At 44.4% G+C, this 17,933-nt stretch overlaps 1 protein-coding gene across 1 annotated transcript in view; it reads left to right on the top strand.

Moving 5' to 3' along the window:
* Window positions 1-17,933, top strand: part of WDR11 (WD repeat domain 11) — a 165,480-nt gene that overhangs the window by 19,838 nt on the left and 127,709 nt on the right. Inside the window, 2 exon segments of the mRNA XM_030202606.1 lie at window positions 676-823; window positions 5,481-5,515. Coding sequence (XP_030058466.1) covers window positions 676-823; window positions 5,481-5,515 — 183 coding nt within the window.

The following is a 17,933-nucleotide window of genomic DNA, read 5'->3' as shown; positions in this document are numbered from 1 at the left end:
GCCAGCCCTGTATTCAAACCAGGTTATATAGTCAGTTGAAATTTGCTCTGTTAAAAGGAAAGTAGAGGGGAGAGGGGGTTGTTTCTCTTCCAGTCCTGTACAGTGAGAGATGGGGCTAAGAGCCACAGAATCTGCCCATTGCCCCACAACAACAAAGACCTGACCCTCTGCATTTGGATGCCGGTAATGTTCTGGGAAGTCAGTTGCATTTCTTTACAGTCACACAGGTGCTATGTCGCCCTTTTTGAATCCTGTAATAAAATCAAGCCCCATAATGTAATAAACACAGCTCAGTCCATCACTTGCTGGGAGCACAGAGTAGGTAGGGTCTGAGACTGCGGAGCCAGACACCTCTCCATTACCACAGCTCTCAGAAGCCCATAATATAACAACACCAGTCAGTCCTGCTCTCACAGGTCTTTCTTAATGCTTTCTTGCATAGGACAGCCCAGGCAGAAGAGTAGGGCAAGAGGTCATGGTGTGATAGTGAAGGGATAGGATCAAGAGTAAGATGAGAGGTTTCTCACAGAAAGGTAGGGATACATGGGACAGTGGAGTAACAGAACTGAAGAAAGCCGGGGTCAGATATCTAACACACAGGGTTCTCAGATGCTTGGTAGGGAAGGAGAATGATCGGGACCTCATGGAACCTGTGCTCATTCATTGCTGGATTTTTTTTTTCCGACATGCAGTGGCTGTTGAATCGGATGCCTTCCCGAGACCTGCTACTTGCTGTCCATCCACCGAACTATATTGTGTTATGGAATGCAGACACGGGAACCAAGCTGTGGAAGAAGAGCTATGCTGAAAACATTCTCGCTTTTCTCCTTTGATTCCTTTGATCCTCACGATGACCTGTGAGTGTATTGTGCACTGAAGCACCAGAACCTGTTCTGTTTTCAAACTTTTATGCAGGCTAGAAGGTATCTCGGTGGGTTACTGGCATGGTGAGATTTAACACCTGACCACTTCTGTGGCTGGAGCGTTGTCCCTATTACAATGGCAGGAAGTGTGACATTAAATTGGTGACTCTGTGGGGTTGGAGCCTCATTGGAATGAAAGGAGATGTCACAGGGCAGGATTGAGGTGGCTGGACTGGGGTGCATTGGGTTGGACATCTTTAGGCTGTATTGCCACCAGTTTTGTCTCTGCAGTTCTGGGCTATTCCCAGCTAATTTATTCCTTTTCTGTGCCACAGGCTTCTTTATCGGCCCTTGTAGACTTTTTTTTTTTTCTTTAGTGTCAGTTATCATCCTGGTGAAGCTTTGGCATGTCCTTGTCTCTCCTTTTTTTCCATTGTAATATTTAATGACTTTGCAGCATCTGTTTTTCTCATGGTGTCCTGAGAAACAGGCCATCAGCTTCCACTAGTGCCCCACACTCTGTTTAAAGATATCCAGAAACAGACCCTCGGTGTTTGAGACTTGAGTATGATATCTTAGTTCTGACATTTGTGCTGCGATTTTACTTAAAAGCTACAGCCACCAAAACCGCTGGACATCTTGACTTATCTCGGTCTCATACAGCCACCCTCAAGGGTCCAAGGCCCGTACCCTGTACTGTCAGTGCTGTGGGTGAGCCAATGGACTGGTGCTCCCAGACTGACGCAGGCAAAGGTGGTTGAAGTCAAAAGAAATATTTGGTGTACAAGAAAGTAAAGTTCAGCCTAATACAGTTCTGTGACTCCCAGGTGAAATGACACAAAACATCTTTTTTTACTCAGCGTCTTTAATTTTTTTCCCTTTAGTTTGAGAATATGCTGTGTCAGTGTGAGGTGTTTTTATTCCCCCCCCCCCACCCCACCCCAGCATCACCATTTCCTGTAACTGATGAGCAGGATGACCTTGCAAGAAGCTTTGTTCCGTGGAAAAGCCATTTGATTCTGGTTTCTGTTTCTGTTGGGGCAGGCACTGAGAACTAATTAACCATACTCAGCAAGGGTTCAACAGGGTTCCCTGACTTAGCCACACCTGCAACCCTAACGTTCTGCTGTCTCAGCAGCAGGGTATGCAAGCTTCTTGTGTTAAAATGCACTGGTTCTACAAATGCCTGGGATACTCCATTGTTTACCTTCATCCTTTTGAGAAAACTGGCCATTTAATCCTATTCTCATTTAAAAAAAAATTTTTTACCTTTTTTGATAGGATATTGATATTATTTTAAAATGTCATACCCTGTGGTATTCCTGATTTGTAGCTGAATTAGTCTCATTCACAGACATTATAGGTTTGATTGGTGTTCTCTGAGCCTGGTACAGGGACCCAAGAAGGGGGGGGGGGGTGCAGGAGCACATAACTATTCTGATCTTGCAGAAGTATTTTTTTCTAAGCTTAGCCTCAGAGGGGTGCAGCATAATGAAAGTACTGCTTGCTCCTCCTCCTCTTCCTCCCCCCCAGCTCAAGTTTAAGTCCAAGAGTTTGGTGATCAAACTATCCTTCATCAGAAGGTAAGCTCAGCCTTTGTGCTATTGATCATATGACTATTAATACTTGTTTGATTACCCAGGATATTTTCTTTGGTGTCTCCAAATGGGTTGGTTTTGTGCATACAATGACAGTGATGAATCTTGCTCCTAAGCCAGGGTGTATTTATTTATTTATTTGTTACATTTATATCCCACATTTTCCATCCTATTTGCAGGCTCAATGTGGCTTACATAGTCCTAGAGAGGTGTTCGCCAACCTCCGTATGAACAATATAAAGTGATGTTGTGGTAGGTATGAAGGTTCATGTGAACAGACACATTAGGGAATTGTAGAGCGGAAGAGTATGTTATGTCCATTACGTGCTTTGGTTTCATTGTGTTGCAGAGTTCAGGCATTTAGGTTGGATCAGTAGGGTATGCCTTTTGAACAGATTAGTTTTTTAGTGATTTCCGGAAGTTTAGGTGGCCATACGTTGTTTTTTACAGCTTTTGGTAATGCGTTCCACAGTTGTGTGCTTATGTAGGAAAAACTGGATGCATAAGTGGATTTGTATTTGAGTCCTTTGCGGCTTGGGTAGTGGAGATTTAGATATGTTCATATATGAAGTACGATCATGCTCTCAGACTTACTGCTAATACTTGCCATAGTATTTACATCGTGCCGAGAGATCTTCTTCTTTCTGGAGTTCATAGGATGTAACATAGACAATCTATCCAAGTGGTAATTCTTTGCAATCAAGTCTTTGGCACCAGAAAACAATGGGAAATAGTTCTGTACCTTTCCTGCCACAAATTCTTGGTCTCGGATTGCACTTGACATATTGAAATTGTATTCATGTATCTATGCAGACGACATCACAATATATTAATCTTGGCAGGGATAAACCTATATGCATGATCACAATATTAATTTTTCTTCACCCAACGTGTAATTAGACTCTGGAATTCGTTGCCGGAGAATGTGGTACGGGCGGTTAGCTTGACGGAGTTTAAAAAGGGGTTAGATAGATTCCTAAAGGACAAGTCCATAGACCGCTATTAAATGGACTTGGAAAAATTCCGCATTTTTAGGTATAACTTGTCTGGAATGTTTTTACGTTTTTACGTTTAGGGAGCGTGCCAGGTGCCCTTGACCTGGATTGGCCACTGTCGGTGACAGGATGCTGGGTTAGATGGACCTTTGGTCTTTCCCAGTATGGCACTACTTATGTACTTATGTATCCAGAGAGTATGTTGAAATATTAGGAGGAATTCAAAAATGTGTCAAGGTTATTGAATGCTGGGCCGTGCTCTTTGGGTTAAAGCTTAATCAGGGGAAAAACTACATTTTATAGCTAGGCCGGCTGAAGGATATTATGGGAAAAGAATGTTTGCTATAGAAATATTAAATTTAAATGTAAATTGTCCTCTCATATCCTAGGAGTTGAGGTGGACAGTCAACTTACTATGGTCAATCAAGTAAATAAGATAGTAAAAAGCACCTTTTTGCTCCTGAGAAAGTTAAGATCTATCCAAAGATACTTTTTCTTACATATTATATACAGGTACAAAATAAGTACCTGTATATAATATGTAAACCGCTTTTGGTCCCTGTATGGGAATGCTCCTCTGTACTTGGTAGTTTTTTTTTTTTATTCCTCTTTTAAACAATTATTGCGGGGGCAGGTTTTATTAAGATTTCCATCAGTGAGTTCGGTCACTTTTATTAGACCGTTATCTTTGTCCTTGCCTTGTAAAGCAGCTTCAATTTGGAGCACTCTTCCTACTTCTGTGTGTTCTTTGAGGGACTATTTAATGTTTAGTAAACCATTTAAAACTTTTCTATTTACGAAATACATGGGTTGATTTTTAGTCTAGAATATCAATAGAAATCAAACAAAATAAAACATGGAAAAAATAAGATGATACCTTTTTTACTGGACATAACTTAATACATTTCTTGATTAGCTTTCGAAGGTTGCCCTTCTTCCTCAGATCAGAAATAAGCAAATGTGGTAGCAGATAGTATGTATAAGAGAAACATCAAAGCATTACTTTGACAGTCTGACAGAGTGGGAAGGTGGGGGTATGCATGGGGACATCAAAGCATTTCATTGATATTCTAACAGAATGGGTGTTGGTAGATGAGAGGAGGGTGATAAACAGAGAAATACAACTTTATGGTTTATAATGGGCTAGAAAACCCAGATCCTTATTAAGTCCTGTCTGTTGGGTGTCAAAATATTTAATCATTCTGACTTCAAAGGTCTTACGTTCCTGTATTGTTCTAAAGTTACCTTTCAGGATTCTTACTGTGAAATCACTGGTGCCAACACTTTACAAGACCAGATCACTGCACCAGTGATTTCACAGTAAGAATCTCTTATATATACTATCTGCTACCACATTTGCTTATTTCCGATCTGACGAAGAAGGGCAACCTTCGAAAGCTAATCAAGAAATGTATTAAATTATGTCCAATAAAAAAGGTATCTTCTTATTTTCTTTTCCATGTTTTATTTTGTTAGATTTCTATTGATAACCTTTAAGAGTGGACTAACACGGCTACCACACCTGTCTAGTCTAGAATATGAAGTTTGTTTTGTAATTCCTGGATAAATTACTCGGTTGTTGTTATTGTGATCCGCTTGGAACTGCTGAGGTTTTTGTGGAATATAAGACCGAAACATGATGTAATTTCTTGGTACTTGAAGATCATTTTTCTCTGTATACCAGGGGTGGACAACCTGTGATCCACCATTGAATTTTAAGCAGCCCATAAGACTATGGGAAGTATACACAGAAAGCGGCCCACACAAAATGTTATTAACTGGAGTTTTGGCTACCAGGCCAATCGATCCCATGCCAGAGGATGTTTCCCACCCTGTCTGTTTCATCCATTTAGTTGGAGGTATGGGGGAGAACTTTGGTGGTACACCTACGTTGCTGGGGCACTTGGTGATTGAGCACTACCACCAAGATGTTCTTAAAAATATGCTCACTGTTCTTCCTTTACAAGGAAGGTAGACACAATGGAGCTAATTTCCTTATGCACCAGTCCAGAACCAATGGGTTATGCCTATCACCCAACATATGAAGACAGGCTCACAAGTCTCTGTTCTCTGTCACTGTATAGGACACAGTGCAGCACCTTCCTAGTAAGATTCAGGTTTGCTATGGGGGTGGGTAATGCTACTACTACTACTACTATTTAGCATTTCTATAGCGCTACAAGGCGTACGCAGCCCTGCACAAACATAGAAGAAAGACAGTCCCTGCTCAAAGAGCTTACAATCTAATAGACAAAAAATAAATAAAGTAAGCAAATCAATCAATTAATGTGAACAGGAAGGAAGAGAGGAGGGTAGGTGGAGGCGAGTGGTTACAAGTGGTTACGAGTCAAAAGCAATGTTAAAGAGGTGGGCTTTCAGTCTAGATTTAAAGGTGGCCAAGGATGGGGCAAGACGTAGGGGCTCAGGAAGTTTATTCCAGGCGTAGGGTGCAGCGAGACAGAAGGCGCAAAGTCTGGAGTTGGCAGTAGTGGAGAAGGGAACAGATAAGGATTTATCCATGGAGCGGAGTGCACGGGAAGGGGTGTAGGGAAGGACGAGTGTGGAGAGATACTGGGGAGCAGCAGAGTGAGTACATTTATAGGTTAGTAGAAGAAGTTTGACAGGATGCGAAAACGGATAGGGAGCCAGTGAAGCGACTTGAGGAGAGGGGTAGTATGAGTAAAGCGACCCTGGCGGAAGACGAGACGGGCAGCAGAGTTTTGAACCGACTGGAGAGAGGAGAGGTGACTAAGTGAGAGGCCAGCAAGAAGCAGATTGCAGTAGTCTAAACGAGAGGTGACAAGGGTGTGGATGAGGGTTTTGGTAGAGTGCTCGGAAAGAAAGGGGCGGATTTTACGGATGTTGTAAAGAAAGAAACGACAGGTCTTGGCAATCTGCTGGATATGAGCAGAGAAGGAGAGAGAAGAGTCAAAGATGACCCCAAGGTTTCGAGCTGAGGAGACAGGGAGAATGAGAGAGCCATCAACAGAAATAGAAAACGGGGGGAGCGGGGAGGTGGGTTTGTGCAGGGAGGTGGGTTTGTGCAGGGAGGTTCAGCTGTCATAAGTACATAAGTATTGCCACACTGGGACAGACCAAAGGTCCATCAAGCCCAGCATCCTGTTTCCAACAGTGGCCAATCCAGATCGCAAATACCTGGCAAGAGCCCCAAAAAGTTTAATACATTTTATGCTGCTTATCCCAGAAATAAGCAGTGGATTTTCCCCAAGTCATTTTAATAATGGTAACATAGTAACATAGTAGATGACGGCAGAAAAAGACCTGCACGGTGCATCCAGTCTGCCCAACAAGATAAACTCATATGTGCTACTTTTTGTGTATACCCTACTTTGATTTGTACCTGTCCTCTTCAGGGCACAGACCGTATAAGTCTGCCCAGCACTATTCCTGCCTCCCAACCATCAGCCCCGCCTCCCACCACCAGCTCTGGCACAAACCGTATAAGTCTGCCCAGCACTATCCCCGCCTCCCAATCACCAGTCCCGCCTCCCACCACTGGCTCTGCCACCCAATCTTGGCTAAGCTCCTGAGGATCCATTCCTTCTGAACAGGATTCCTTTATGTTTATCCCACGCATGTTTGAATTCCGTTACCGTTTTCATTTCCACCACCTCCCGCGGGAGGGCATTCCAAGCATCCACTACTCTCTCCGTGAAAAAATACTTCCTGACAATTTTCTTGAGTCTGCCCCCCTTCAATCTCATTTCATGTCCTCTTGTTCCACCGCCTTCGCATCTCCGGAAAAGGTTCGTTTGCGGATTAATACCATTCAAATATTTGAATGTCTGTTTCATATCACCCCTGTTTCTCCTTTCCTCCAGAGTATACATGTTTAGGTCCGCACGTCTCTCCTCATACATCTTGTAACGCAAATCCCATACCATTCTTGTAGCTTTTCTTTGCACCGCTTCAATTCTTTTTACATCCTTAGCAAGATACAGCCTCCAAAACTGAACACAATACTCCAGGTGGGGCCTCACCAACGACTTATACAGGGGCATCAACACCCCCTTTCTTCTGCTGGTCACACCTCTCTCTATACAGCCTAACAACCTTCTAGCTGTGGATTTTTCCTTTACGAAGCTGTCCAAACCTTTTTTTTAAACCCCGATAAGCTAACCTCTTTTACCACATTCCCTGGCAATGAATTCCAGAGTTTAATTACACTGTGAGTGAAGAAAAATTTTCTCCGATTCATTTTAAATTTACTACTTTGTAACTTCATTGCATGCCTCCTAATCCTAGTATTTTTGGAAAGCGTAAACAAACGATTCACATCTTCCCGTTCCACTCCATTCATTATTTTATAGACCTTTATCGTATCTCCCCTCAGCCCTAGCCGCTTTAGTCTTTCCTCATAGGGAAGTCATCCCATCCCCTTTATCATTTTCATCGCCCTTAACTGTACCTTTTCTAATTCCACTATATCATTTTTGAGATGCGACAACCAGAATTGAACGCAGCATTCGAGGTGCGGTCGCACCATGGAGCGATACAAAGGCATTATAACATCCTTATTTTTGTAATATCTAACATTCTATTTGCTTGCTTTGTTAGTCAGTAGGCTTTTTTCATACTGTGAGTGGCGCTGGAGAAACAGTTCTAAACAATCAGCTGTGTGTGTTAGGCACAAGAAGACTGTTTGTGGAACAGAAGTGGAGAGAAGATTTGAGATGCCATTGGACTCTGCCAAATGCTGCTGGGGCTGTTGTGGTGACTGCCTGGGCAGTGTGTCTCTTTCCACAGTGGGGCAGCAGAACAAGCAGAGCTGTGATCTGAATCAACTCCAGAGCCAGCATCCTCTTCTGTCGTCTACAAGCTTCTCACAGAACCACATGGATCCTGTAGAAAGTGTGGGAAGACTGTCCTTTTTATATATAACTAGTAAAAGAGGCCCGTTTCAGAGCAAATGAAACAGGCGCTAGCAAGGTTTTCGTCGCCACCCCCTCCCTCCCTGGCCAACCCCTTCGTTGTTCTGCCATAGCTCCGCCCCCAACGTCATGACGCTTGATGCGAGGGCGGGGCCCGGAGCGATTCCCTCCCTGCCTCCCTCCCTGCCAACCCCTTTCGTTGTTCTGCCATTGGTCCGCCCCCAACATCATGATGGATTTCCCCCCCCGCCTCCCTGCCTCCCTCCCTGCCAACCCCTTTCATTGTTCTGCCATTGCTCCGCCCTCGAGGGCGGGGCCCGGAGCGATTTTGGTGGCTTCACCACCACGAACCTTCGAACCTTTTTGAAGGAAGTCAGGGCTTGGCTTCACTGACGTCAGTGTCCTCAGAACGTTGAGGGTGAATTTTATGATAGTAGATTTCTGTATGCGCTCAAAGTTCTTCTGAACTGGCTTTGGAGAGTGGTCTGAAATAAGCTCTGTTGCCTCTAAGAGTGTGTGTTCCAGGGAATGGCAACTTATTCTGAGAGACCTTTTCCCCTGAATTTGTACAACTCTTCCACAGGGCTTATATACTGAGGCTCAAGGTTTTCATTGAGGCCTTGTCTGTAGCATAGTTCCCTCTAAGGACTGTTAAGTTAATTACCCTGAGAGCACTACTTACCATTATGCAGTTCAGTAATTCATTATGTTTAACGAGCTGAAATGTCATGCATTACAGTTTTATTAGACAAGGGTGAGTTCCTTTATTCTTAGCTGATGATATCTTTATCTTCCAGGAAGTACATCCTGACATAGAGATATCAGATGTACAGAGTAGAAGAGTAGCCTGAGAACCAGGGGAACTAGGTTCAACTCCTACTGCAGCTCCTTTTGACTCGGGGCAAACCACTCAACCTGTGAGGTGAAGCAACAACAGCAGAGGTGGTCCAAGGAAGGAAGAGCAACCAATAGCATATGAACAAGTTTAGTGAAGAAGGACCCGACTTGACCAAGTTTTGGCAACTGCCTGCTTCAGGGGTTTACAAATATACATCAAAAACATGTTAAAAATTTTAAACCATACGTAAGAGATTTTAAGTTTAAAAAAACAAGCACATAAGCACCGCCACGCTGGGAAAAGACCAAAGGTCCATCAAGCCCAGCACTCTGTCTCCGACAGCGACCAATCCAGGCCCCAAGAACCTGGCAAAAAACCCAAAATTTAATAACGATCAATGGACTTTTCCTTCAGGAATCTGTCCAGACCCCCTTTAAACTCAGCAAGGCCAGCTGCCGTCACTACCTTCTCCGGCAATGAGTTCCAGTCTAACTACGCGCTGAGTAAAGAAAAACTTTCTCTGATTTGTTTTAAACCTACCACATTCTAATTTCATCTTGTGTCCCCTGGTTCTATTATTGTTAGAAAGCGTAAACAAACGCTTCACATCTGTCCGCTCTACCCCACTCATTATTTTGTAGACCTCTATCATATCACCCCTCAGCCGCCTTTTCTCCAGGCTAAAGAGTCCTAGCCGTCTTAACCTCTCCTCATAGGGTAGTCGTCCCATCTCTTTTATCATTTTCATCGCCCTTCTCTGCACCTTCTCCAATTCTTTTATATCTTTTTTGAGATGAGGCGACCAGAACTGAACACAAATATGATCATTACCATCAGATTCTTTAATAAGGGTAAAACAACCGCATCAACAGAGTAAGCCATCCTGGAGACAGACAAAAGATCTAAGACAACACAATCAATTTACCATTGCAGACACTGATAATTATTTTAAAGGAGTAATTATTTCAAAGAATGTAAATAAAACATTAGTAACATAATCCGATTTTGTAAACACCAGGCCCTATTCTAAATTAGAAAATGCATGTTTATTAATACTATTCAAGTACTACAAGAGTAAAAAATAACATTTTTTCCATCTTCAGATGTACCACTTCAATCTACAATCAGGGACACATTTTTTGTTGTTGTTACATTTGTACCTCGCGCTTTCCCACTCATGGCAGGCTCAATGCGGCTTACATGGGGCAATGGAGGGTTAAGTGACTTGCCCAGAGTCACAAGGAGCTGCCTGTGCCTGAAGTGAGAATCGATTATTGGGTGGTGTTTCTTACATCACTGCATCCGTGGATGAATCTGTTAACTAGTACACACTGGGATAAGATGGAAGTGCAACAGGTCCTAAGGGAGACCCCTACATGCTAAGCCCACAGCCAGACTATATTCTCAGGAGTTAGTCCCATCTAGGCAGCTGCTACAGGAGCAGTGTCACACAGAGGGGTGCTGGCTTGTTTTTAGTGTCCAGGTGTGGGGACCCTGGATACCCTCCACTTGACCTCAGAGAAGGGGATTTTTACAGGAGTTTGGCTGCCTAAATCATCAAGGCTCACTTCTCTGTTCACCCAGAGGACGGTGTAACTTTTAAAGCAGGAGGGACTATCAGAACAAAACAATTAAAGCCTGATATTGGTCAGAGTCTGAGTCGGACAGTAGAAAATTAGAGGAACTGGAGCTGAAGGTTTGGTCGTAATGTGCAGGACTCTGTCACCTTTCTGGGCAGACTGGATGGACCATGCTGCTAAAAACCTTCTTCCCAACGACGGCTACATAATACTCACCGATCCCCAAATAAACTAGAAATACCGAATTTAAACAGACTATAGTAACATCGCATAATGTTATAGATAACATCACATCATTCCAATAAGAATTGAGTTCACCCATTAGCCTACTTATAAAAATGTAACTGTTGTTCCACTAATGTTGTAAACCGCACTGAACCCTAAACAAGGGATATTAGCAGTATATAAGACCAGAATTGAATTGAATTTATCTGCCATCACTTACTATTGTACATGTCACACACATTTTGGATTATCGCTGCTGTGTCTTATGTTCAGCGCTCAGTTGGTGTTCAGGCTGGGGGTCATTCAGTACTATGAGGGATTGGATCTCTATTTGGAGAGAGAAAGAAATACTGTTGGTTGCTGACCCCCCCCCCCCCCCCCCCAGTAAGATATTGTGAGCACTGGAGGGCTGGTGCGAGGGAAAGGGGATAGTGGGTCTTTCATCCGGCATCATCCCCGTTCATTCAGCCCAGCTAGGAGAACAGGGCGCCATCTAGGGATCAAACTGCCAGGGAAAGCTGTAATGCAGGAGAAAAACTACACTCTCCAGAAGCCAGTGCAGGGTCAGCTGAACTCCCAGGAGGGGGAGGGTGGAGTGACTGATTGGGAGATGAGGTCTGATCCTGGAGATGGGGAACAGCTGGTGGAGCTTGGGGAGGAGGAGATGGAGTGGAATAAAGAGGAGGTAGAAGGAGAAGGTAAGGAAGAGTGCATGGAGGTTGGAGGGCTTGCTCAAACTTCCTCAGGAAAGGTAAAGGCTTTGGTGGTGGGAGTGTGGCCCAAGCTGTGCATACTTGGAGAGGATAAAATAATCCAGTGGGGAAGCCACTGGTGGAAGAATCTAACCCATAAACTATCTAAGGGTAGAAGATAGTGCTGATGAGGGGAGGCTACAATTGGGAGCAAAGCAAAGGTTTGCTGGGTGTGATATTCGGAGTTAAGATTGGACTGTGTTAATAAGCTGAATGTGGAAAAACTGAACTGACTATTGCATTCTTGATGAAGAAACTGCTTGAGGATTAAAGCTGTATTAAAAGATGCTGAGAAAATAAAGACCTGTGGTTTTCAAGAACTATAAGACTGCTGGAGTTTTGTGTGTCCCAGTCGTGAGCTGATCCTGGGCGCAGGTCAGCTGGGCAGCAGTTAAAGTAGGCCAAGCAGTGCAGCAAGGCGGTGGTTCCAGCTCGTACCGGGGAAAAACTAGCCAAGCTAAGCAGGGTCGACCCCGGCTCTCACCTGGAAGGGTGACCTGGTTACAATATATTATTTACATATTGATTCAGAAGTCATCAGAACCAGGCACAAACAAGCTGAAATATACAGAAAAAACTGGGTACATTGGCCTTACAGAGCAAAAATAGTTTCTCTTCCTCCTGTCTGGGTTTTCCATAATTAATACCGTTCCCTGAGTGTAGATCAATTTTAATCCTCATTAAATTGTCAAGGTGTTGGTTTCTCATCTTAGTTTTAATTACATTCATTAAGCTAAATCCTTTTTCACAATCAGCATTGGAAAATTGAAAGTGCCACAAACTTTCAGAAGAGGATGGACCTGTTCTTGTTGCTGTTGAAAGCGAGTGTGTCCTGAAATATGAATATATCATTCGTAGAAGAGAACATCTCTCAGATCCTTACATTGTACAATTAGTAATTGGTATGAAATGGCCATTGAGTTTGTTTATAAAGGCGTTGATTATTATGAGCAGGTTCTAGTGCAGCATGATAATGGTTCTTTTGAATGACAGTGCTTGCCATTTTTTTTTCAAATCCATTTTTTAAAAGTTTTCCAAGGTGTCATCTTTCTCTTTCTGCATAGATATATATTCAACAATTAAGAGCATAGAATGAGCACCTTCTCTGGTCTCTGCAGCATTAAGAAACAAATCATGTTTGTGCAGAGTTTATGGTTTGGAATCCTTAAGCTGGTATATCTGCAGTTATTTTACTTATGTCCTTGTAGCTTTGATTTAATTAGTACCTAATGTATTAGCTGTTCGGTGCTTCTTTCTTTTGCTTTTTGGATGTTCTGCATGCTTCATATTGTGTGGCAGATAAATTTATAGACAATTTGTTTCAATGCATACTTCAGATGCTCAAAGCTCCTGTTTGGAATGCTGTGCACAGTCCTGGAGACCAGATCTTCAAATCATACAATCACAGTCTCACCAGAGACTTTTTCAGGAGCTCTATCACTTCCTTTTATCAGTCCCAAGCCCACTGCAAGCTGCTTGATGGGATGCTTTAACTGAAGCATGCCCTACATGTACAGCACCAGGGGATCCTTACAGAGTTGGCCTTTAACCCAGGCTCAGAGATGAAGAAGGCAGTCAAGTAGTTTTTTGTGTAGAACGTGACAGAGTCTAGGGTTTTCTCCTCTACTTGCTTCAGCTGAAGCCTCCCATCGAGCCGCCTACTGTGTCTTGGGACCTGAATGTAAGCTCTTTGAGCAGGGACTGTCTCTTCGTGTATGATGTACAGCGCTGCGTATGCCTTGTAGCGCTATAGAAATGATAAGTAGTAGTAGTAGTAGAATGTGGTCTTAGTTGATGAAAGGCCCTTTGAGTCTTAGACACTTGCGTTCACGTGAGGTCAGACTGGAAGGTTGGTCATATAATCACATAATCGGTGAGATTCAGGGCCTGGGGGTTTATCTCCTTTACACAAAGAGGCAAATACTCAGCATGATGCTGCTTATATATTTATTTGTATTTATTTATTTAGATTTTGCTCAGACCTTTTTCAGTAGTAGCTGAAGGTGAGTTACATTCAGGTACTCTGGATGTTTCTCTGTCCCAGGAGGGCTCACAATCTAAGTTTGTACCTGAGGTAATGGAGGGTTAAGTGACTTGCCCAAGATCATAAGGAGCAGCAGTGGGATTTGAACCAGCCACATCTGGATTGCAAGACTGGTGCTCAAACCACTAGGCCACTCCTCCACTGCAGTTGTTACTCTGATTGTGAATGGAATCTTGTCACACTTTAGGATTCCAGAATCTTGATATTCTTTGGTGTTCTACATGGAATGTTGCTATTGTTTGAGATTCTGAATGGAATCTTTATTTATTTATTTAGATTTTGCTCATACCTCTTTCAGTAGTAGCTCAAGGTGAGTTACATTCAGGTACACCGGATGTTTCTCTGTCCCAGGAGGGCTCACAATCTAAGTTTGTCCTTGAGGCAATGGAGGGTTAAGTGACTTGCCCAAGATCACAAGGAGCAGCAGTGGGATTTGAACCGGCTACATCTGGTGCTCTAACCACTAGGCCACTCCTCATAAGCACATAAGCACTGCCACGCTGGGAAAAGACCAAAGGTCCATCAAGCCCAGCACTCTGTCTCCGACAGCGGCCAATCCAGGCCCCAAGAACCTGGCAAAAAACCCCAAATGTAATAACGATCAATGGACTTTTCCTTCAGAAATCTGTCCAGACCCCCTTTAAACTCAGCAAGGACAGCTGCCGTCACTACCTTCTCCGGCAATGAGTTCCAGAGTCTAACTAAGCGCTGAGTAAAGAAAAACTTTCTCCGATTTGTTTTAAACCTACCAGATTCTAATTTCACTTTATATTCACTGGCATGATCCATATACAGTAAGTTCTGGGGTTGAATGTGTGTGTATCATTGTATATGGATATCTTATCCATATAATATTATTCCTGCCATTTGTGTTCACACCACTTACACAGATAGCAGCTGAATATCTCTGATAGCCATTTAACTTTTTCGTCAGCCTCCAAATCCTGGCTAAATTTGATAGTATAATGAGTTTATGTGGTCAGATATTAGCCATTCTGTGGTGGTGAGTACTTGCTGCAAGATGCAAATCAACTCAAGACTGTTTCCTCCATAAAATGGTGCTGCACATTTTTGACAGGTTGCTGCCTAAGGTACTGTGGGACTTTCATTATAGATTAGCAGTATCAAACAGGTTTCCCCAAGTCCTCATGCAAACATTGATGAATAGATTTACACAGTTTGGATTGTAAGTCAGCCCTACTATCTGGAGAGAACCAGAGCCCTTAGCAAGTCTGCTCAACTCTTTATTCCTTTTAATCCAAACAAGCCTGAGCTCACTGTAGACAAAAGGACCCTTTAGTTGAATAGCAGACGTCTCCTTTTATTATGCCCAAGCCGGTCTAACACCAGATGTGCATGTCAAAGCTCAGAATGTCACATCCCAGGCTGCATCTGGTGCCCATTAATCAGCTTCCACTGAGGAGCTGTGCAGGACTGTACGTTGGCTTTGTGTCAATGCATTTACATTGCATTATTGTTCCAGTGAGCCTGGTAGGTTTGGTCAGTCTGTCCTGGGTTGCTTCGAGGGTTAGGATCCAACTCTATTTTCCTAGGGCCCATTTTCGTGTCAATTCTCTTCTCATCAAAGATTTAAAAAATAAATAAAGGGGCTTTACACCACAATAAGAGTTACATAGTAGCATAGTAGATGACGGCAGAAAAAGACCTGCACGGTCCATCCAGTCTGCCCAACAAGATAAACTCATATGTGCTACTTTTTGTGTATACCTTACCTTGATTTGTACCTGTGCTCTTCAGGGCACAGACCGTATAAGTCTGCCCAGCACTATCCCTGTCTCCCACCACCGGCTCTGGCACAGACCGTATAAGTCTGCCCAGCACTATTCCTGTCTCCCACCACCGGCTGTGACACAGACCGTATAAGTCTGCCCAGCACTATCCCTGTCTCCCACCACCGGCTCTGGCACAGACCATATAAGTCTGCCCAGCACTATCCCTGTCTCCCACCACCGGCTCTGGCACAGACCGTATAAGTCTGCCCAGCACTATTCCTGTCTCCCACCACCGGCTGTGACACAGACCGTATAAGTCTGCCCAGCACTATCCCCGCCTCCCACCACCGGCTCTGGCACAGACCGTATAAGTCTGCCCAGCACTATCCCCGCCTCCCACCACCGGCTCTGGCACAGACCGTATAAGTCTGCCCAGCATTATCCCTGTCTCCCACCACCGGCTGTGACACAGACCGTATAAGTCTGCCCAGCACTATCCCCGTCTCCCACCACCGGCTCTGGCACAGACCGTATAAGTCTGCCCAGCACTATCCCCGCCTCCCACCACCGGCTCTGGCACAGACCGTATAAGTCTGCCCAGCACTATCCCCGCCTCCCACCACCGGCTCTGGCACAGACCGTATAAGTCTGCCCAGCACTATCCCCGCCTCCCACCACCGGCTCTGGCACAGACCGTATAAGTCTGCCCAGCACTATCCCCGTCTCCCACCACCGGCTCTGACACAGACCGTATAAGTCTGCCCAGCACTATCCCTGTCTCCCACCACCGGCTCTGGCACAGACCGTATAAGTCTGCCCAGCACAAGAGGGGAGAGGGGGGGAGGGGGGTAGTCTAAAGGTAGGCCTCGGGAGGCGGGTGTAGGGTACAGAGGATATTGAGTACTAGCGAGAATAGGATTCTGTACAAATTATTGTCGCCTTGCAGCTTCACATGGGTCTTGGAGCCTTGCCTTATGGGACCATTCAATTTGCTGGAGAATGGACGATGTGGAGAAGGGGGGCATTTTTAGACATGTGGAGGCAAGAGAATAGACACATGAATCCGCTCGCTCTATGTATCATCAATACGCCCCGTACAGGCAAGCAACATGGGGGGGGGGGGGGAGGTGTTGGGTGGGGGGTTGGAGGGGTTGAGTGAGATGTACATTGATAAAAGCTTAGCATTGCTCCAGAGCTTTGATGTTCAGATTTTTGGTGTTTTATGATAAGTACTATTTCATCCAACGAGTTATTTTAAAGCTTGTGATGTTAGTGATAAAAGGTCATTTAATGTTAACATTCGCCAAGATAAAAGTTGTAAAGAGGGGAGAGGGGGAGGAGGGAGTAAAAATGGGGAAAAGTGTTTGACGATGTTGAATATGTTGCTGGAATGTTGTTTTGTATATTGATCTATGCTGTATGAATACTTCAAGTTAACCTGTAGCGTGAATATCGTCAATAAAACAGTTTAAACCATAAGTCTGCCCAGCACTATCCCTGCCTCCCAACCTCCAGTCCCACCTCCCACCACTGGCTCTGGCACAGACCGTATAAGTCTGCCCAGCACTATCCCTGTCTCCCACCACCGGCTCTGACACTAACCGTATAAGTCTGCCCAGCACTATCCCTGCCTCCCAACCTCCAGTCCCACCTCCCACCACCGGCTCTGGCACAGACCGTATAAGTCTGCCCAGCACTATCCCTGCCTCCCAACCTCCAGTCCCACCTCCCACCACTGGCTCTGGCACAGACCGTATAAGTCTGCCCAGCACTATCCCTGTCTCCCACCACCGGCTCTGACACTAACCGTATAAGTCTGCCCAGCACTATCCCTGTCTCCCACCACTGGCTCTGACACAGACCGTATAAGTCTGCCCAGCACTATCCCTGCCTCCCAACCTCCAGTCCCACCTCCCACCACTGGCTCTGGCACAGACCGTATAAGTCTGCCCAGCACTATCCCTGTCTCCCACCACCGGCTCTGACACTAACCGTATAAGTCTGCCCAGCACTATCCCTGTCTCCCACCACCGGCTCTGACACAGACCATATAAGTCTGCCCAGCACTATCCCTGTCTCCCACCACCGGCTCTGGCACAGACCAAGTTCTTATTTTATTTATTTGGTTCACTTGTATCCCACATTTTCCCAGCTTGTGCGGGCTCAATGTGGCTAACAAAGTTACAAGAAGATGACATAATTCAGCAGGTTATAATAGTTATATAAAAATACAGCTGCTAATTAAGAGAAAACGGATGGGAAAACAGGAGCAACAAAAGGAAAGCAGACATAAGGCAAAAAGCGGGAAAACAAACAAAATAGAAATAGGGGTTTAGATAGTATTGTGGGCTTTGGGATATGCTTTACTAAACAAATAAGTTTTTAGTAATTTTTTAAATGTTAGGTGATCCAA

This window comes from Microcaecilia unicolor, chromosome 5, assembly GCF_901765095.1.
Source record: "Microcaecilia unicolor chromosome 5, aMicUni1.1, whole genome shotgun sequence".
Lineage (NCBI taxonomy): Eukaryota > Metazoa > Chordata > Amphibia > Gymnophiona > Siphonopidae > Microcaecilia > Microcaecilia unicolor.
Note: the sequence above shows the minus strand (reverse complement) of the source record. Positions and strands in the feature narration are given on the sequence as shown.